Raw genomic sequence first — 22731 nt, 5'->3', positions numbered from 1 at the left:
ATTTAGTTTAGTGAGTTTCTGGCATTTGACTAGCGATATAAAACAATATTATCAAAACATATTTACGTGTCACCAAATCTTTAAGTTTTAAGTCAACATACAAGGGTGTGTGTGCCACGCTAACTCGCAATAATCATAAACTATAGTCCTCTTAAGGATTCACCCCTCTCGCTCAACATAATCTTCATAACCTCATTAAAATAATCTTAATTCCACAATGATATGACAAACATCTTTCAACCAATCTTTGTTGTGTGGTGCATTTAATTAAATTAAACATCGTGAGGTTCACTAAGTATGACTTTCTAGGAACCACGGCACAGCACTAAGAATTGAACGTATTTAAGAAATAATTTAGGAAACAAAAAGTATGTCCTGAGACTATAGTATTTGCTATTAATCATACCCGAAAGGAAATTAGCTAGTGATAGAACCGATGGCAATATCTACGTGTTGGCATGTGAGCCTTGAGGAGCCAAGGGAATACGGAGTACCTACCATGTTTTATCAACTCCTACCTACCTTAACCAACAATGATTGGTCGTAGTGGCCGGAAGTGAACTATAATCCCATAAGAACTTTAATTGTAATATGATGTCATTGATGTGTTGATGGTTAGTCTCACAACTATGTCTATGGAATAACCAGTCAAAACCCAGAAAAATCCCTACCTTAATCACGTGTATGACTCTTAATCATGCATTACTATACTAACTAGAAACTTTTTTTTTATCCATAGGAATCGAAGACAGGTACAGGAGGATTTACAATAATTCACTTATTCTGCTCAATCAACTGAGCTAGACTTCCTTAGTATACTAATTAGAAGCTAACGAAACATGAAGCTCCACTAACTTTCCTTGTTCCTTCTCTCAGTCATTTTGGAGCTGAACACCATTTATATGGTCTCTCTGCACAAGATGTGATCAAGAAATCATTGAAGTCCTTACCTCCTTAAGTTTGCTGTCCATTGGTCACTATCAGTCAAATGCATGCCCATGTTCTGAAATTATTTTCTCATGATATTAAGTTGCTGCTTGGGTTAACGAGGCTAGCTCCCACCCATTAGAGTAATGAGTAATCACACAACTGAATCTCTTTAAATTTGACAATGTGCTTCCTTATACTCATAAATTGCAGGTCGTGCAGTTACTTTAAACTACAGGTTAGGTGATTCTATTCATCATTATATTAAGTTGATGTACTTAACAATCCAAGAAAGGGTTTATGTTTTCTGTGTTTTTAGTGCCGTAAGACCTTCAAGATAAGGCCTTCTAAAAGTTATTCTTGGTCATTAATTAGAAGCCCAGTCCTACAGCATGTTTGTTAAGGATTTTACTTTAACCCTATATCCATTTGCAAGTTTCCACACACTCTTCAAAGAACTTCTTCCTGAACGAAGCATAATTTCATTCGGTGGAAAAACAAAGCCATGAAAATTTCTTTGTTAGAGGAACTAATGCAAAAGAATAGAAAAACAATGAGAAATCTTAACACCAGTGATGTTTGAAAAAAATTGAGCAAAATCCATCTAATTACCTTTTCTTCGTTGCGAGTTTGTGTTGACCACATTCTAGTTAGAAAATTAGTTAAAAATAAACCTTCCCTTGAACATGCCATTATGTAATTTACGTGAGACTTTAAATTTTCTGCGGAAATTGAGAAACAAGTTTCTACTTCACTGCTAAAAAGTCAGAATGTTTTTTTTTTCTTCCCCTTGCGTGCAGTACTTCTGAACCCATTGATCAGAGATTATTCTTTCTAACAATTTCTGATTCTCTATTTGCTATATATCCAGAATAATTGTTCTTATTGTTAGAGTGGGTTCAATTAATAAAAGATGGCAGAACAGTGCACTAGTTATATAAAGCTGTGCCCGATGAAGTATTAGCAACACCATCCCAAACATTCAACTCACAAGTTCTCCTTGACTCAAATCGTTAGAAATTTCATATGTTCAGTTATGACATTTTATTAGCTTTGTTATAACTTTGAATTCGTTGACATACTCTTAATAGGTAAAGTTGCCAATATACTCATTTTCAACAAAAGGTAAATCTTGAAAAGTTTCAAATTTTTATAGCCTCACAATCTTAATAATTAATAGGTTTAAATTGGTGGGTAAGTGCAATTAGAAATATAAGGAGATTGGATTGGATTGGAACGAATAAGACAAGTTTAAATATAAAAGGAAAACTTTGACTACGTATTCAAACAATGGTAACTGGTAAGGACCTTCGCCGGCTTTATTGTTGAATGGCTAATGAATGAAAAATGTAACATTGATACTTTTGATATCGGAATGTAATTCATAGGTATATTCCCCAACTCATGACAAGAAACAATAAATCCTTATTCTACTACTTTAGACAACCAATGAGCAACACGCACAAAATACTGTTACCCTAAACTGGAACATAAAATACTACACAAATTAAGAACTACGGGACTTTCTCTATCGCCTGGATTTCAAAATTGCTCACCTAAACACATGGAATCGAACTTATGTTTTGGTACATTAGATGAAAAAGAAAGATGTAGAGCGTTCAATTCTGACCACCCAGGACTGATGCTACAACCTTTTTCAATGATTCAGATGCCTTGAGCAGATCAGACTCTGAATGCCCAGCAGAAACAAACAATCTAATTCCCACAGGCAAACGGCATTTGTCCAATGTTGATCTTTTGGAAACAACCACAAATACAGATTCTTCTTTCAAAACCTGCAAATACACAACATTAAGTATGATCAAAATTGAAAGCAACAAATTAAAAACATTACCAAGCATCATTCCTTACCCGTTCCGCGATATTTTCAAGCAGATGCAGGTCATCTTTCATGGAACCTCTTGATTTCTCTAATCTCAAATAAACAATAGGTGACTCTGGATTACTTGTAATTGTGATGCCTGGTATTTTTGACAATCCTGCAGTGGCCAATTTATATAAATAAAATAATCATAGTGCTTAACCAAAGCAACTATATAAAATCTTTGTTTTCATGGGTGGAAAACAAATGCAAATAAATAGCAATATTCAAACTGTTAGGTATTGTACACAAGCCAAATAGACACTACAATTACGCTTGGGAAACCAGCAGTGAAATCAAAGCCCACCTTTTCTTAAAAAAGCAATATTTTTCTTCAGCTTTTTTATCAGATTGGGATTTTCCTCCAGGACATCAATAGCTGTAATTGCAGCACTTGCAAGATATGGGGGCAAAGAAGCAGAAAAGACATAACCAGAGCTACTCAATCGCTGCCAAGGTTGAAAACAGAGATATTAGAGCATGAAACGTGGATGGGAAACAATTGTCATCATCAAACAATAAATTAGTGACAGCACACCTCTCCATCATGCAACTTTTACACTACAGTTCACGCCTATAAATTCAGGAATAAATGATGAAAAGCAAATAAAACAGAAATTTTCCTTGAGAATAAATTCTTAATTTCCACATTTACAGATTTCAGTTTTTTGTTTTCAGTATACTAAGAAACCTAACACATTACTTGTATATGGTTATTAGTTATACATCACATATGACACTTTCATACTTGGTGATCTATAACTCTTGTACTTCCAGTGCAGAATCCTCCTTCTGTGGCTAATGCATGTCCCATAGAAGCAGTTATAATGTCTATCTTCTCAACCTGTAGCATGTAACCATAAATCACAAATAGCAATATAATTTTGAATATATGCACGCATGCATCTAGGGTGAGCACATGCACACTCTCAAAACAAATAAATCCAATACATACTGGAACTCCACAGTATTCAGTGAGACCTCTTCCAGAACTTCCAAGCACACCCAATGAGTTGCTCTCATCTAGCAAAACACGAAAGCGATATTTTTCCTTCAATTTAATGATCTCGTCCAAGGGTGCTATTTCCCCAGAATTCTGAAAATATTACAGGGAAAAAGATAACCAGGTATCAGTCAAGCACTCAAACAATTGTTTTCATGTAGGCAAGGCATGTAAGTGTAGACAGATGTTAGTATGGAAAGTACAGAAAAAATTACTCTTAGAAGTTGGGCTTAAGGCCTTACTTAATCCCACAAAACCAGCTTGTAAGGTGAGGACTATCCAAGCCTTATAACTAAGTGCTTAGGCCATATTACTAGGCAATGTGGGATAAAACACACCACTCACACCCAGTACAATGAAGGTGCTTGAGGCTGTCATGCAGCCTAAAGAAGCTGCAATCAAGACAGGCTAGGGGTGATTGCAACTAAGGCAGTTTTCCAACAATATTACAATTCAAAATGATTAAGAAAACAAAGGCAAGCAAACATAGTTTTCAAATGAATGGCATTACAACAGACACTGATATCATATAAGTCTAACAGCAACACTGCCAACACACATTTTTGTTTATTTGCAACGCCATTTTGGCTCTTATAAGAATAATGTGAACAACCAAAAATTTAGAAAATAAATGAAAAAATTGCAAAAGGTTGGTTGGCAACAATTATAAGATTATTTCTCTCGAGAACCAATCACTAGCATTTACCTGAACAGCGTTAAGTTTTAGAAGAGTTGGCCATGATGCCTTCATCAATCATGTTCCCCATTTTTTTAAAAATGAAATCAAATTTTAGAATAAGGTACAGAAGGCATATGCATTGTACAGACTTTAAGCCCATGGGGCTCTACGAAGAAGTGTGTTAGAGATATAAAATTGATCACATGTCTTTGCCTAACAGCTTTCGTTTTAAGGAGAGTTGGTTATTTACACTTTCCTATTTATATGTTATAAAGGCACAAAAGTGCATACATTAAAGCATGTGCCAGATTTATAAGTAGTTTCAAGCATATAGATTTGTGTTCTTTTGAAAGCCCAAATAATTACAAGTTCATTGGATAATAATATAAAACAAACCATAGGACTGTAACTCTTTAAGGCTGGAAGTTTATTTCAATCCTTCATAATTATCTTCAATTTGCATTTGTTGATTGCCCTACTATCTCAGCAGCACTGGCAGTTCATACAGAAAAAATTACCAATATCACTGGTTGCAAGAAGCAGCATGCAATTCAAACAGCTGCTTGTTTTGAAGCTAAGGGTTATGATGTGAGAACTTCTTTGAAAACACAATGTAGAAGTGTAAAGCTGATCTATCATTCACATGATAGACAGGATTTACCTGGTAGACAGCTTCAATAACAATATAACGCCTCAAATTCTTGGCCTTCTTATATTTGGCAGTAATGTTCTCTAAAGTTTCTCTTAAAGAATCCATGTCATTGTGCTTAAAATACACCACTGTGCTTCTAGAAAGATAAAGGCCATTCTGTATTCCCCAGTGGACTCCCTCATCCCTGTAAAACATAAAAACTTACAGAACATCAGAATTAACATTAACACAGCCTCCATTGATCAGCTGGTATCAAGTGAGTAACTGAACGGAGAAGTGACTCAGTTTGTTCTTTATACCATTCTAATATAGAAGCAAAAGCAATGAGACAAAACCAAAGAAAATAATTTTATTTGTGATGGAAATGCCCACTAAAAGCATAAATAAATGTCATGAGGTAAAAAAACAGATGAAAAACTGAATATTACAAAGAAGATATTCAAAGACAAACTTAGGCATACTTACGCCACAATTACATCTCCTTTTTTAGAGAAAGCGGGAATTGCACTGAACATGGTGGAAAGTCCATAAGAGTACAGAATTGATTCAGGGGTTCCTAAAAATTTTGCTATTCTTGCTTCACAGTCAAGGTGGACATCTGGGAAAAAGAAAATTATCATAAGCATACAAGCATTTACTCAGAAACAAACTTTAAGATTGAGTCCTACCAATTGTCCCATAAAATCCACGGGGACCACAAGAACCAACACCGTATTTCGCTAAAGCAGAAGAACATGAGTCCTATAAGAAAAAGTAAATATAAATTAACTACATCAACCCAATGCCCCAAAAAAGGAATTTATTATGAATATGGAGATCATTTCCTTACAAGTAGCTTTGGATGACCTATAAACCCAAGATAGTTTGCTGAAGCAAAATTGACAACTTCTTTGCCATTAATTATGGTATGTGGCCCAGCAGCACTGCATAAAAAATCACATTATTTTATATTCGACTTTGACAAGTAGAAGGGATATCTGAAATCTCACTTAATCATAGGGGTCAGGGGAGTACTTGTTAATTTACAATCCTTTTATCAAAATAAAAGGCAAGAATTTTATAAACCTAGAGGGTTATCCAGTGCACAAGGCTCCCATTATAGTGTGTTTTGGTAGGGTCTGTCGCAACCTTAAACCAGTGAACTGAGCAGAGAGGTTGTTTCTGCTGCTATAACCCAAGACAATTATAAAAAATCAAATAATAAAAAAATAAACAACCAACACCACCATACCAAGGTGGAAAGCTTACCAAAGCACTAGAGCTCTCTCTCAAAAAATTTCATAAATCCAAGTCAAGAAAATGTAACCAATAGCAGTGAAGTTGACAAGAATAAAACATGATAGCTTCAGGATTTCATCAACAAAATGTTTAAGATATTAAAAGTAAAAAAACAAACAAGGTTGCTACAACAAAAGAAAAAGAAATCACCTCTCCAGCACTGGTGGTTCATACTGCAACTCTTTATTAAGAGAAGGAATAAGGGGTTCTGGAACCCATTCGTCACATAACTCATCAATTTCCTGCAGATATTAAGCATAAAATTTAAAAATTGACAAAATACAATAATATGATGAATCTCAGATCGCATTGTACAAGAATTAGCATGGAACATTATGCTTACAGATTTAAGTCATAAGTTTTCCTTTAAAAGAATACGGTAATTATGTCCTTTTGAAAAATAACAGTAACTTTAGAGATTCTACACAATAATCGGAAAAAAAATCTACATGGAAAATTCTAGTTATAATAAATTAAATACAGAAAGAGACTGGTAAATTTGAATTTTGAAAACATATCTTGATAGAATTTGATATTTTAAGCAGTGGCTGCTGACAGACAGAAAAAACAAATTGCTAATATAGACAGATAGATAGAGAGAGAGAGAGAAGACAGTGAGTTACAACTTACAAGTTGAGCACACAAGTTAGTTATTCTTTAAAAAAACAATAATTAACTCAATCCTCATATCAAGTATTCAAGATCTTAAAAAAATTACTATCTTAGCTACATTCCAGAAATACATAGAACAACTCAATATTGCCAGCAAAGCTACCAACATGATACCAATTACAAAAGCATAAGCCTCCTATGATAGAATTTCAGTATAGACATAAAGATTGCGTCACATACGATCTTCTATGAATCCATTCGGAGATATGTTTCTAAAAATATAACAGAATAAACAATCACCCAAATAGCAATTCCAAATACATCATAAAGAGAGCTGCTATTATACAGCCACGGAGAGCCAGTGATTAGTTCCAAACTTCACAAACTGAAATCATCCCAAATTGATTTGAAGGCAAATGAAAAGAGAACATAAATATTAGAGTAGTTCCAAGTAAGCATCAGGAAAAAAAAGCATATGCTCAGCAAATAAGCATAGCTAAAGTCCATATCAAAAGAGCATATTTTTCATCTATAGGAACTCCAAAGATTAATCAGCCTTGCAAGTTTCAAATCCTCATAAAGAATAATAAGAGATTACCCCATGTCAGGCCCCTAGAACAACTAAAAACCATAATAACTGAATGTCCAATCCAACACTAGTTTACATCAAAGAGTTAGAATAAATTCTAAAATCCAAATAGAAACCAATATTCAGCTGGGCAATAAACTCATAACAACATCGCATGCAAATTAAAGGTGAAGTCTGCTTACATTTGATGAAATAGGAAAATAAAAGTCATTGTATCAGGAAAAAAAAATAAAAACAATTGATAATTAAAGAAATGTCAACTTTATTTTCACATAAAAGTTTACACAATCCATGCACCAGCTCTACATCACATTCAAAAAATAACTAAAAACCTGAAAATATAAATAAATAAATGCCCACACACACACAAACAGCGAGATAAAAAGTATTGTTGAACTAACCTTATTTGTTAAAGGCCTTTTAGGAGGCTTGTAACTTTTCTGTGAAAGCAAGAAAAGTATGACAACTAGCAAAAACACTTCGATAAACAAATGTCCTTCAAAACACAAGGCAAAACAAATGGAGAAAAATCAATCAATTAACAATCAACTAATCAATTCAATTACATTCATAATCATCCATTCAAAAAGAAAAAAAGAGCAAGTTTGAGTCGAGGAAATGAAAAAATACCACCGATATGGACTCCGAAAACTACAGCTCGCGCAGAAGGACCATCCGACGCAAACGTCACCCAATCCAACGTCGCGTTCAAGAAATTCACGACGGCTGAGGCCATCGCAGTCTCAATATATCGCAATCGAATCCGCAAGGCAACTTTAAGAGCCGCTCATGCATGAACGAACATTCACACTTCTAAAAAATTCCGCAACACTATCAAACCAATGCAACACACGAATCAAACATGAACATGAACGTGCTAAACGACAAGTTGTACCGACGAATCAATTGTGCTGGAAATGGAAAAAAAAAAATCCGCAGCACTCACAAATCAAATCAAATCACCTCACTGCAACACACACGAACCGAACATGAACATGAACGTGCTAAACGACAAGTCGTATCGACGCAACAACGGGGAAGCAAAAACGACATGACGTACCTGGCGAGTGGGAGAGGGAAACGGCGCAAGATTCAGAATGAGATGCGAATGAATGGAAGAGAAGAACGGAAAAGAATGGCAAGTGGGGAAATTTGATGGAGTTTTGGATTGATGAATGATCCGAGGGCTAGGATGATGCCACGTCATGCATTGTTACGCGTAACTTAACGGTTGTCATGATGCACACGAAGTTTTCTTCTCTCCCTCCTTTCCTCGTCTCTTCCTTCATTCGCTTTCTATTTTTCTTTTTCACCGGAAAGTTCCCCTCTTCTTTTCTTGTTTTCTTTTTGGGCTGCATCTGCGTTGATGTGGAAGACGATAACAAAATTAAATGACGTTGATTGGAATGTAATGAAATAAATATCTTATTTATTTTTTAGATATTTTATAATCTTATTTTAATAAATTTAGACATTTTATAATCAACCATCAAGTACAATAACTAATATGATTTTTATAATGCAAAATTTTTGTTATTCTTTTATTCTCGTGGATAAAAAAAAATTAATATGATATTAGGTGAGTCTTTAAAAAATATTTTAAATAAATATATTTAAAAAAAAAACATATATGATTTGTTTCTTAAAATAAACAGAACTTTAATTTTTTTAAATAAAAACAAAGTACACAAGTACGCTAAAAAAACATAAAGTTGCTTATTTTATTAAATAAGTGTTTATTTTAATAAATATGTTTAAACAAATTGACTTATTGTTCAAGTTTATAAAATTATTTCTAGTTCAACCTTTATATATGTAACTATTTAAAAATATTTGGACAAAAAAATTGTTACACATCATAATCTTATTAAATTTAAACATGATTGTCTCTTAAAAAATATAAGATGAATTATTTATTTAATCCTTGAAAGATGTACATATTATCAATTTCTAGTTTCTGGATTTTGGAACTCATCAATTTATTCCACAAAAATGTAAATATTATAATAAATTAGTTTTGTTATTGAGTCAACATTATTTTCTTTTAACGTGAGTGTACAATGACACATCATTCGAATATGTGATAAATTCACACATGCCCAAGGTGTTTCACATTAATGCATAATATTTTGGAATAAATTGACAGTGAAAATATGATTTTTTACCGTTGCATGTAAAGTTAATGAAGATAACAACTCTAAGTATTAAATATATAGAAGTTTATTCTTCTTCTTCATGTCATTCAACAAACTTATTCTCTTTCATTCTTCTTATTTGATTTAGAGCTCCTTGGTTTGTGTGATTCCCCTAAACCATGTTAAATGGATGGTGGGTCGAATTCAACCAAAACTACAAATGTGATTGCACTAAATTGTGTTGAATAGGTGGTGGTTACCTCCCATGTTTTTTTCTTTTCATTAGGGTAAATGTTCTTTAGTGTTGTACTCGTTTGAAAAGAAAGAATACTTCGTTGGTTTCAATTTCATGAATGCCACTTATGTGTTTTCACCGGCACCTTCTTCAACCTATGTGTTTATTTTCTTCCCCAAACTAATGCATATTGCTACACGCCTACAACCACTTCAATTATAGGTCGATTCAATTTGTTACTTCTATTCATTTTCCCATTCCATATTAGAGAAACTCTTTCTTGAGTTTGCAAATGTTAATGATTTGTGTAGCAATGTTGTGATGATCATGCAACTTACATGCCACACTTGAGCCTTCTCTATAAAGATCATGCAAAATCACTAATTGAAGATGATGCCAAAAGAATTAGAAAAGATGGGAGTGCATAATACTTGAAAAGATTAATTAATAATATCTAGCGTATTTGAGGGGGAAATTGCAAGAGGGAGTGTATTAATAATAAGAGGAAGTGGAAATAGCAACCCCAAATTGTAAAAAGAAGATCCATGGCATTCATATAGAGTAGTGGGCTGGGAATGTAAATACTAGTTAAAGAAGGGTGTTGCTAAGTGCACCAACCATATTGCTTCTACACTAGCAATAAAATTTAATTCCAAAAATACCCGTATATGGTTTCTTCTTCCTTTTAAGTTTTTTTTATGGTAACACATTCATTCATTCATTTTCTCGGTTTCTTATGATTTTTTCATTGCCATGAGAGGTGCATGGTGCCGCTTCGGTCGAGGTGAAAGTGTTATAGAGGTACGTCGGTGGTGGTTGTGGTGGTGGTTGATTTGGTTGTTAATGAAAGTACGTCAGAGATATGTTAGCGTTATTTTTTTTTTTTTTGCGTAAAATATGGATTAAAGAATCCGTAAGTTATATAAAACTTATGAATTCATTAATCCATAAGTTTTATATAATTTACGGATTGGTCAATCGTATGAGTTATACAGATTATAATCTGTATAACTCATATGGATTGGTTAATCCGTATGACCTATACGGATTTATAATATTATTTTTAATTAAAAGAAATATTTTTTAAATTTTTTTATTAAATTATAAATATATTAATATGATTGTTATAAAAATTAATGTGTAAAAAAATTATTTGTTTATTTTAAATAAGTGTAATTTGATAATTAATTTGTAAGTAAATGTTTTTATATTTTTAAAATGGTATTGATTGTAAAATAATTTATACTTATAATTTATGTATAATTTATTTCAGTTGTTGTGGTATAAAATTGACTGTTTTTTGTGATTATAATTTCATGAATTATAATTAAGTTGAATAATATAATTTATTTTAGTACATATGGTTATGTTATAATTTTTTTTATCTGTTATATGGTTATCAATTTTAAGTCGAAAAAGTTGATGTTATTGGTGTTTAATACATAGGGTTATCAATTTTAATGTTTTATAATATTATATGCAGTACAAAATTAGCTAAGATTTTGTGTGATAATATATGTATGGTGCGGTTAGGGGTTATTTGTCTGTAATTGAAATTTTTGAATGTCTTGTTAAGATGGACGAAGATCAATAAATGTATGTCAGTATAATGTTCAAAGAAGTTGATATGAATGAACAAAATGAAGAAAAAGTTGGTGTAAATGAAGAACAAGTCGATAGTTCAGAAGTATTCAATACTTATCATGTATTAATATGATTTATTGTTATTAAAGTAATTAAATGAATGTTCCTTGAAGACTAAATTTATGTGGATCGCATTGTAGGTGTTTACTATCCGAGATGTTGTTCTGCATTGGGCTCGATTTGTTGCTTATGAAATTGGATTTGTGGTGATGATTATGAGGTCAGACACAAACACTAATATAAGAGGAAGGACTTCATTTGTCTTAATTGGTTGTGAAATTAATGGTCAATATAGGTTTAGGAAGCAAGATTTTGTAAAAAGAGATATTGATAGTAGAAAATGTGGGTGTCCCTTTAAATTTCATGGGAAACTAGTGGTTAGAGATCAAGGGTGGATAGTAAAGTTAATGTGTGGGAGTCACAATCATAAAATGACAAAGTCATTAGTTGGACATTCATACGTTGGTCTATTGATTAAGAATGAAAAAATAATTATTGCTGATATGACAAGGTCAATGGTGAAACCAATAAATATTCTGCTAAAATTGAAGGAACACAATTTCAATAGTTATACAACAATCAAACAAATATACAATGCAAAAAGTGTATATCGTTCTTCCACAAGAAACAATGATATTTAAATGCAACAACTAATAAAACTTCTTGAACGAGATTAGTATATTCATTGATATAGATTAAAGGATGAAGATATTGTACGTGATATCTTTTGATGTCATCCTGATGCAGTGAAGTTATGCAATGTCTATAATTTGATATTTTTTATAGATAATACCTACAAAACAAATAGGTACAGTCTCTCATTACTTGATTTTGTTAGTGTGACACCAATAGGGATGACATTCTCTACTGATTTTTTCTATTTGGAGGGAGAACATCTAAATAATGTGGCCTGAGCTTTATAACGGTTTCGAGGTCTTTTTCTAAGACATGATGTCATCCTTGGAGTTATTGTTACCGATAAAGATCTAGCATTGATGAATGCAATGAAAACTATATTCCTTGAGTGTACCAACTTGTTGTGTAGGTTTCACATTGACAAAAATGTCATGGCAAAGTGTAAATCCCTGGTTGGTAAAAAAAATGCATGGGATTATGTGATGAATGTCTGGAAGGATTTGGTTGATTGTCCTTCTGAGGATTAGTTCGACGATTGTCTTAAGAAGTTTGAAATTGTTTGTTCACCATGACCAATGTATGTTGACTATGTCAACCAAATATGGATAATTTTCCACAAAAAAAAATTTGTTAAAGCCTGAACGAATAAGGTGATGTACTTAGGAAACACAACAACAAACTGATATGAAAATGATAATTTTTTATTAGGGTTTAGGACTTAATGGATAAAAATACTTGTATTTTTATATTTTTTGCATGTATTTGCAGGGTTGAATATGCTCATTTGGTTTTAAAAAGATTATTATAGAATAACCTTGGAGACTTATGTAGTGTTTGGAAAGTTATGAACAACATGATCATAGTACAACACACTAAAATTAATGCATCTTTTGAGACAAGTACACATGTGGTTGAACATATTTTTAAAGTTATCTTACACAAAAGACTACGTCAGCTGTGTCATCCACGTGATGAACATCCTTAACAACAAGGGCAGCTTCCTGTTGCCTATGTGTAAATGTTGTGGACCTTTATCACTGAGAAGCTTCATCTGAATCACAATTATCTTTTCTCCCCAAGGTTCTTCCTATAACTCTGCCTAAAGTCCAATCCAAACCTCTAGTTCTAACCATAATCTACACATTTAAACCATCATAACAGTTTATGTCAAAAATCAAACAATACTTCAATCAATTACTATTTAATAATTCATAAATAAATAAAATTATTTATATATATATTTTCAAAATATATTTTAATTAATTTTATGTAATCAAAATAACTTCTTTATTAAAAACCAACTTTAAAAAACACTATAATTAATTAATTAAATAAAATAGCAAAAAATATGTCTCCTTGCCTATTTTTTTTTACAAAAAATAATAATATATAATAATTATAAATATATTTATAATTAAAAAATAAACAATAATTATTTCAAAACAAAAATGAAAATAATATATTTTTATTAAAATATATTAAGTATTTAAAAACAACATTATAAATAATATATTTATAATTAAAAAAACAATAACTATTTAAAAACACAATTCAAAATAATATATTTTAATTAAAAAAACAATATCTATTTAAAAACATAATTCAAAATAATATATTTTTAATTAAAAAATAACTATTTCAAAAACAAATTCTAAATAATATATTTATAATTAATAAAAAACAACTATTTCAAAACAAAAATCACAATAATATATTTATAAAAAAAATAGCTATTTAAAAAAATTAATATATTTATGATTAAATTAACAATAACTATTTAAAAACATAATTCAAAATAATCTATTTTTATTCAAAAAATTAACAATAACTATTTAAAAACAAAAATCAAAAGAATATATTTGTATTTAATAAAACATAGATATTTAAAAACAAAAATCAAAATAATATATTTATAAATAAAAAAACATTAACTATTAAAAACAAAAATAAAATTAATATATTAATAAATAAAAAATAAAACATACGGATTATGTAATCTGTATCCATATAACTCATATGGATTGTATAACCTGTATAACTCACAAATCCGTATGCCTTATACGGATTTAAAACACGACATATAAGCATGACGGAAACGAAAAAAACCTTACCTCTACGATAGAAACAACACAATAGTGGTGGAGATGACCTGAAAGAGGCAATGGAGGCTCAGGACGGCGGTGGCACGACAGAGAAAACACACAGATGGAGGAGGAAGAAGCTTCATTGCAGTGGCGTTGTATGGATTGAACGAGGGAACCTGACTTTTAAAATTTAAGTGAAGGACATTTTTGTCACTTCACTTAAATTATTAGGTGCACAAGTAATGGTGCTGGTGCATCTAGCAACACCCGGTAAACAAACGTACAGGACCATCACACAAAAAAGTGGAACCTCGACTATTTCCTCAAGTGAAAGGCCCGTAGCCTTTTTGGTCTACGAGAAAAAAACTAATTACACAAAAGTTAATTAACCTTTTCCTTATTTGTCTTTATATTTATATTTATACCTGTATCCATAAAGGCTTATATTATTTTCACTTTATATATTTTTTATAACAGTATAGTTTACAAAAAATAATAAAAACAGCATAATCCTGTTTCCACAGTTTTTAGGTAAATTCTGGAAAACAGAAAATCTAGTGAAATTTTGTAATTACAAATTAAATTATATTAACTAAATAAAAAAAATAAAGAAACTGCAGGTACCTTACCTATGTTTATTCTTTAAATTGCATTAAAAAAGTGTTCATCAACATTAAATATTTAATAGGGGCATATTTGCTTATACATTTCTATTGGATATGAATTTATTTTTTTGGTGAGCTGGATATGAGTTATAATTGACGCAAGTATTCTTATTATCTCTGAACACGCTTTGAATTTTTTTATGGAATATGTGACTATAAACGTTTTAGAGCATGTTTATTTGACATTTTTTCCCCCCCACAAACGATGCATATTGAGTGAAAAGAACTCTAATTATTGTTCATTTGGTCAAACACCCGTTGGTGTTTGTTTGTATCTAATACAAAGAGGCCTTGCATAAGGAGCCAACCTAGCTTCACCAAATCATGTGCCACTAGTAATTGTCCTCAATGCCATCTATAGGTACTTATCTATAGGTATGCCTTCAACAGCATATTGACGCACGCTAATGATGAAAGCTAACAATGATGCACATGTTCTTGTCCCCAACTCCATGCTTTAAAATAAAATGTCTAAATTTCCAAATAATAATAATAATAATAAAATGTCTAAAGCAAGAGCGAGAAGATACTTAATTTGGAAGTATATATAGCATTTTATCCAAAACAGGATATAACGGGAAGGATATTATAGCAAAACACAAAATTAGATTACTTTTTGATTTGGGTTGATAAGAAAGGGTTGGGCCACATTTGATGATTATGTTATGGGAATCAAACCTTCTCTATGAAATCAATTACAAGGCTATGCTTGGTGTAATTGAAATCAGTGCATAGAGTCAAATGAACTTAGCTATTGGACAATTGAGATATCAACGTAGTCCAAAACTAGTTCCAATTACATTATTATTATTTAATAATGATTTTGGTTAATAAAGTGAAGGGTTGCCAGAGAGAGAATGATAGGGCTAAAGCAGGCAGAAAGATGGGAGATTGATCTGGAAAAGGAGGATTAATTAGGAATGATGTTAGTGATGGAAAGGAGTGGTGGGAGCATGTGATTTAAAGGTCCACATGGGTAGAAAAAAAAAAGCATAGGGAAAAAAAAGTGGGGTATAAGAGAGGTTGGTCCAGAATAAAAGAAAGCAATGGTGCAGAGGTAACAGCCTCACTGGAAGCATAAAAGAAAAGCTACCCTTGTTTCCAAAGAAATGAATCGTAAGTTTTAATTCCTAAAGTGAACTGTGTGAAGGGTGAACGTGGCATTGTTTCATTGCTCTAATGAAATTGTTGTCTTGAGATGAGTGTGGGGAGTAATACACCAAATTAGTTAATTTCCCAAATTATTAGATCTGGTATAATCATTTTAGTCTTTAATTTTGTGATTTTATGGACTAAAGTAATTGCCGTTTAACAACATCAGAAGCTAAAGTAATAGTCCTTTAATAATTCTAGGTATTAAAAATAATGTTTTTGTAATTTTGAGATTAAATTGGTTGTTAATTTTTATAAACTAATTTGATCTATTAATTAATTAAAGAGAGTTGCACGTGTTAAATAATACAACTAAAAAATATCAAAATGTAGGAGTATTTACAAGTTGATTTGAATCGATTTTAAAGAAAAATTAAAATACAAATTAATTGAAATTGTAATATTGTATAGTTTAATTTGATCCATTTTGTTAAAAGAATTTCATCAAATTCGAAACAAACAAACTCGTAAAAAGCAAGTTAATTGGTTTGGTTCCAATTTATTGGGTCTAATATTATAATAAAATTAAAAAATATTTTAAAAAATCTTATTTTTTAAAGGTATTTGTTTTAAGGTATCATATTACATTCTAAGGAAAAGGAGTTGGAACGAGGAAGAAGGAGGATAATTTTTTTTTTTTTAAAAAAGTAATAGAAAATAGACTATCATGAAGTTAAATGTTGATGTTGTAAAAGATAAACCTAATCCCGAAAACCAATGAAGGTTGAGTCTTATTTGGTTTAATCCAAGTTAAACTTAATAATAAAAAAAAAACGAACCAACTTAAATTAATGAATTTGGTTCAAGTGATTGGATTCTTTAAATTAAACCAAACCAATGATGACCCCCCTATTAAAATGGCTAAGTACTGTGAGAAAATAATAATTATAAGGTTGTGATAATTAATAATGACCTGTTAGAACCTAACCCATCAAGAGATCGTACATAACATAACTAAACTCCCTCACTTCCCCCCCAAAGCCACAGTGTGAGTGCCATTTCGTTTGCTGTTTGGTAAGCCTGTTAGTGTGTTGTGGGATAAAAATTATTTGTCGGATGAAGGCCATGTTTCAATCACGTACCTAGCAAAAACCACTATTGTTATAATTAATTAAACTCGATCCCATGATGTTACTAGTTAAGTTAATGTCCTTCTTCTAAACTTAACTCCAAGTGCATGTTATTCGATATCAACAAATAAAACAATGATGTGTTGCCTCAAGAATCCGAAATAAGCAGTTTGATACGTGGGCCCCACTTTGTGGTTGCTTTGTTGTTTGCATCTGAGCTAACTAACGTTCGAGTGACAAAAATCCAATGAATGAAGAGTTAGGTTCGAAGAAAAAAAGGTTTTGGGATCGTATCTATGTACCCACTTTCTCTCTACAGTTATTTGTTCTTCCTTCTAACTAAAGGAGGAACCAAGACAAGTGAAGTGTGTGCACTGTGCAGGGAAATTAAAAAGAATTCGTTTTTACTACTGCAACTTTGCTTTCCTTGTAGTTCACCACATGAAGGAAAATTATAAAAAAAATAAAAGAGAGAGAGGATGGGTCGTTGTCTATTTTGAATGCAACAGGAAAATAATAGAAAAATGTTCATAATCATTACCAAGCTAGAATTTTATTTTCATTGCAATGCAAGCAAGCAGAGTAATAGCAGTAAGGCATTTTCATGGTTCAGTAGTAAATGTATATAGTATAGTGCAATGTTTTTAGTACAGACTATATTGTATTTTTTATGAAAAATAATTTTGATCGAATCCTCTATTTAAATATTTAATTAGTTGAATATCTAAAAATTAAATTTAAAACTATTAATTAAGCTAAAATAATTTAATGCTAGTTAACTTACACACTTGATGGTTAATATGGAAAATGATAATTAAGTGTATGCAAGATGGTTTATTTTGAAGAAAAAAAATCACTTATGTTTTAGACATGCGCTTTTATTGTAAACATTTTTATCAATTAATAAAATAACAACTTACATATAATTTTTGAAATAATTATTAGAAAAGTTAATAATTTACAATGATATGATAAATTTACAATAAAAGATTAATTAACAGTTATTAATTTATTATTCGTTAATAAAATCCAAACTCTAAGTATGAGTAAAGTATTTTTTTTTTTTACAAAAAAGTATTAGTAAACTAATAGATGTTGATCATATGTTTTATATTATAATTTAAATTGCAATTGACAACCATAATTGCGAAAAAACATCAAAGTCTAAAAACCTTATTTGCAGACTTTATTGCAACTGCAATTCAGACTTCTTTTTTCAGTATTTTCTCTGCAAAATCCGTAACTTGAAGGAAATCTAACCTCATATTTTGGTGTGAGTGGAAGTATAGATATTAGATAATGCCTATAATATTATCCAGAATAGAGTACAACGGTTGGATACCAGGAAATGATATATTGTAGTTATGGCCCACTAATCATTTTTTTTGCCACTCTCTATATATACGCATATAGATATAGTTGTAGGTTCATAAATCTGCAAGGTAGCACATGGAGTTTGGACCTTCAACTGAAATAATAGGAGAGTGTATATTGTAGTCAATAATATACCATCAAATTGCATTCACAAGTCACAAGTCAGTACTATCATCACATTTGGTGGCCCCTTCTGCAACTACTTTGAACGGTTTTTCAGACGCTTTTAATTTCCACTTGGCTCCATGCATTGTGTTAATTCCAATCTGAATGCATAGCTGGTTAACGGGACATATAGACATGTTGAGTTATTTTTATGGAGACAGAGTAGGGAAAGTGCATAGAGCTAGTTTTTGGCTTTTTCTAGATGAAAAGATGAAGGGTTAAAGGAGATGTGGATTTAATTATCAAAGGGTACACTGTCATTAGTGGGAATAATAATGTAAGTAGAGAGAAATTATTATATAGTAATACGTAATATGTAATTATATTTTTTAATTTATAAAAAAAACATATTATATAGAGTTTAACTTCTATGTCAGTTTTAAATTATCATCTCATCATTATTTAAATTATTTTAAGATAATTATTTTTAAAATCAACAAGCAAATTTATCATATAAATTATGATTGAATGACTTATAAATTTTTTTACATTGTTAATCTATAATCTTTCTTTTTATCATTTATTTTTTTAAAAATATAATCTTTTTTCTCTCTGTTATTTATTCTATTATTCTTTTAATTATATGATTTTTATTTTTAAAATTAAATGATAAAGTACGATAATATTCTTAAATTAAATTTTAAAAAAAAAGATTTGATGATTTTTTTATAATAATTATACTCGATTCCAATAAAATTGAAAGATTATATACAATTAAAAAAATGGATAATGTCCTATGATTTATGATGAAAGGTGAGCAATAAGTAAGTATGCATAATAATGTAGATATATATGTACTGAAACACATGTGACAGTAACTAACTGATTGTTCGTGCATATAAGCTGATCTGTATTCCGTAGACATTAAATTAACGCCGGGGGAGTGCCTTTTTCACATGAATGCGAATGTTATGGTACAAGATTTATTTCCATAATGGTATACAGTACTTCTTAATGGACGTTCGTATCAACAAGCAAAATATATTACTTTAAATGAAACTTAATTTAATGTAACCAACGTCGTACCCAAAAAAATGATATATGAACTGAACGAAGCTAACGAAAAAAGAATAACAATATTACATATAAAACTAGTGAAAGGAGTAAAAATAATTGCACATATTTTTTATTTTCATAAATCACAAACTTGCGAAATTATAAGCTGAACTTGTATATATTAATTTAAAGCATGATTAAAAAAAGGAATATAATATTTTAAAAAGTTAAGTGAGGATTAATAATTTTTTCCCGGTGAATCAAAGGTATTGGTTGGAAGTCAGAAATTAATTCTACAAAATAACGAGATCAGGAATTAATTTTTTTAATGATTTTTTTTTATATGTACAGACTTAAAAATCCAACTTCTAACATGTCACACCGTCTTCTTACGGAATTAATGTGTTAACAAAATGTGGGTACACCGAACCTTATGATGATAAAATATGTCTAAGTATCCTTATAACAAAACTGTACAGAGATACTTTTTTTTATTGTTGAATGAAAATGACGTAATATTCCACTTTTTTTTTTGGAATATGTGTAGTAGTTTTCAATTTCAGTTCAATTTCAATATATTGAAAAAATTATGGAATATGTGTAGTAGTTTTCAATTTATAATTAATGATCATAGGATAGGATGCAAATATGATGAGATATTTACAATTAAGGAGAGTGGTAATGTTTCAGCGGTGGTTAACTAGATTATTGAGGGATCTATTTGGATAAAATTTAGTTTGTTTTAAATACAAATAATTTCATGTTGTTAAATATAATTCAGATGTATATTTAAATTAATTATAATTATAAAATTAACTTGACCACAACACTTTATTTTTGGTCCTGGGGTTAGTGAGACAAGACTTAATTTAATATAACGAACATACTACAAAATCTATACATGAACGGAATGAATTTAAAGGAAAAAGAACATAACATTACTTGTAACAATAGTAAAAATACTAATGAATTCAGGGGAGAAAGAACATAACACATTACATACTATTAATACATGTAACAAAAGAACATACCACAGAAACTCACGGTTAATCGTAATAAGACTCACTATAAATTAGTAAAAAACACTCAAATTAAATTCTACCATTAAACTAAAAAATTAGTAAATTTTTTAAATCTTATATAGTAATAATAAATTCACTAAAATAAATTAAAAATCCAAGTTAAATTCTTACATCACACCACAAGAATCCTTATATAAAAACTGCATAAGTATACTTTTTTTATATAGTTGAATGAAAATGACGTGGATGTTCCACTTTTCAAGTCACGTCACTCGGTTCGATTTCCATATGTCAAAAGAATTATGGGATATGTAATGTAGTTTTCAGTTTATAATGATCATAGGATGTAAACATAATGGGATATTTACAAGAAAAACGACGCACAAATAATATCATTTCAACAGTAAATAATAATAATAATATAATTTGATAATGTTTGTTCTTCAATGGTGGCTAACTAGAGCATTGATAAGTCTCTCTGCTTTAAATTTGGACAAAACTGATTTTAACAAAATCAATTTTAAATATAGTTAAAATATATGTATAAATTAATAAGAATTACAAATTTTGTATTAGATTATGTATTACGATAGAAAATAGTTCTGAATATTTACCGAACATTAAATATGTGTTTTTTCTAGTTAAAATTGTTATTTTTTTCTCGTGGTTATGCTTTGTTTGATAAGGTAGAAGTAGAGTGGAATAAGGATGTAATTTTTACGTTTTGTTTGATAAGATAAAAATAGAGTTGAGAAAGAAAGATAAAAAGAACGTGAAATTATAAAAAGTTCGTTAATTTGCCATCCAAGAAAGAATTTATATAAAAAAAAAATGAATATAACCGTGGATCATCTTTTTAGGTGTTTTACTGTACCACTTTTACTTATCTTAGGATTCATCTAATCCTCACACTAATATTATCATATTTCATAATGAATCATCCCTCTTCCTAATCATAAACTCTTCTTTGTATTCACCAACATCAGTGTCCGCTATTATCATCTCCTCATGATACTCCTCTACCAACATTTATGGTGAGTCTACCTTATATTCACACGGGACATCATGATGATAATTGTCATTCAGACCAACAATTATACTAATATTATAATAAAAAAATATTTAAATAGGGGGTTAAGCTTGTCATATTTGGAATAATTTGTTTTATAATTGATAAAATTATTATTTTTAAGTTTTTATTTTTTTATAAAATATTTATTTTAAAATTTGTTATCAATCATACAATATTACTGCAATGCTCGACCTACAAATTAAAGTACAAATACAATGCTCTCTCTATATATATGGCTTGATAGATGAACGAGTTTAAAAAATTATTTTTTAAATTAGTGCTTCTGTTTAATCACATGTATGAGTCTATGATATAAAAAATGATAAAATCTTACAAAAATATATTTAAATATTAAATAATGTAAATAAAATAAAAAGAACAAAATATATTATTATATACTTAACATTTTAGACATATATATTATTTCTTTGAAGTGTTCCCAATATGTTTTTGTAAAACCTAAACAAGGTAATTCAAATATATATATATATAAAATGGTTCTCTATTGTAGAATATTTGAATTGTGGATCAAAATATCTGGTATAATAACCTTATCAATTTTCATGAAATGAAAATTATATGATTTTTTTTTGTCTTAGGTTAGAGATACATGATGAGTGTTCTTTAATTATTATTAGATTAATTTAAAAATATTAATCATAAATTCTTTTATTAAATAAATTATTTTCACTCCTTCAATGTAACACTTTAAGTACATAATTAGAGTGTAAATCTCTAAAATTTTACTAAAGAAACTACAGTCGTCGTCTCTACAATCTAAAGGGCAACGCATATATTAAACATGTTTAATTTGAGTCACAGGTTACAAAGGATAAACTTATTATTAGCTGCAAGTAAA

At 30.1% G+C, this 22731-nt stretch overlaps 1 protein-coding gene across 8 annotated transcripts; it reads right to left on the bottom strand.

Moving 5' to 3' along the window:
* Nucleotides 1–2268: 2268 nt before the first annotated feature.
* Nucleotides 2269–8985, bottom strand: LOC100809783 (long chain base biosynthesis protein 1). 8 transcript variants are annotated; one of them, XM_006601214.3, is made up of 13 exons: nucleotides 8683–8825; nucleotides 8253–8453; nucleotides 8024–8118; nucleotides 6572–6663; nucleotides 5973–6066; nucleotides 5812–5884; nucleotides 5609–5741; nucleotides 5153–5327; nucleotides 3765–3905; nucleotides 3558–3653; nucleotides 3117–3258; nucleotides 2800–2927; nucleotides 2269–2723 (listed from the first exon to the last, which is right to left on the bottom strand). In XM_006601214.3, exons 2-13 carry the CDS (start codon nucleotides 8356–8358, stop codon nucleotides 2547–2549), a joined length of 1452 nt encoding a protein of 483 aa, XP_006601277.1. In that variant the 5' UTR covers nucleotides 8359–8453; nucleotides 8683–8825; the 3' UTR covers nucleotides 2269–2546. The 8 variants fall into 8 exon arrangements, with proteins under 8 accessions (XP_006601277.1, XP_014625438.1, XP_040867443.1 ...); XM_014769952.2 differs by having other exon boundaries at nucleotides 8253–8435; nucleotides 8683–8824; XM_041011509.1 differs by having other exon boundaries at nucleotides 8253–8589; nucleotides 8683–8811.
* Nucleotides 8986–22731: the final 13746 nt, after the last annotated feature.

Source organism: Glycine max, chromosome 17 (assembly GCF_000004515.6).
Source record: "Glycine max cultivar Williams 82 chromosome 17, Glycine_max_v4.0, whole genome shotgun sequence".
Classification (NCBI taxonomy): domain Eukaryota; kingdom Viridiplantae; phylum Streptophyta; class Magnoliopsida; order Fabales; family Fabaceae; genus Glycine; species Glycine max.
This window is presented reverse-complemented; position numbering and strand designations above follow the sequence as displayed.

Bases quoted from the DNA above. Each gene is read 5' to 3' on its own strand.
- LOC100809783 (XM_006601214.3), bottom strand. From the start codon at position 8,358: ATGGCCTCAGCCGTCGTGAATTTCTTGAACGCGACGTTGGATTGGGTG. The intron at 6,664-8,023 runs GTTAGTTCAACA...TAATATCTGCAG, and splicing joins AAAGGCCTTTAACAAATAAG to GAAATTGATGAGTTATGTGA. The intron at 3,906-5,152 runs GTAAATCCTGTC...TAATATTTTCAG, and splicing joins TTATTGAAGCTGTCTACCAG to AATTCTGGGGAAATAGCACC.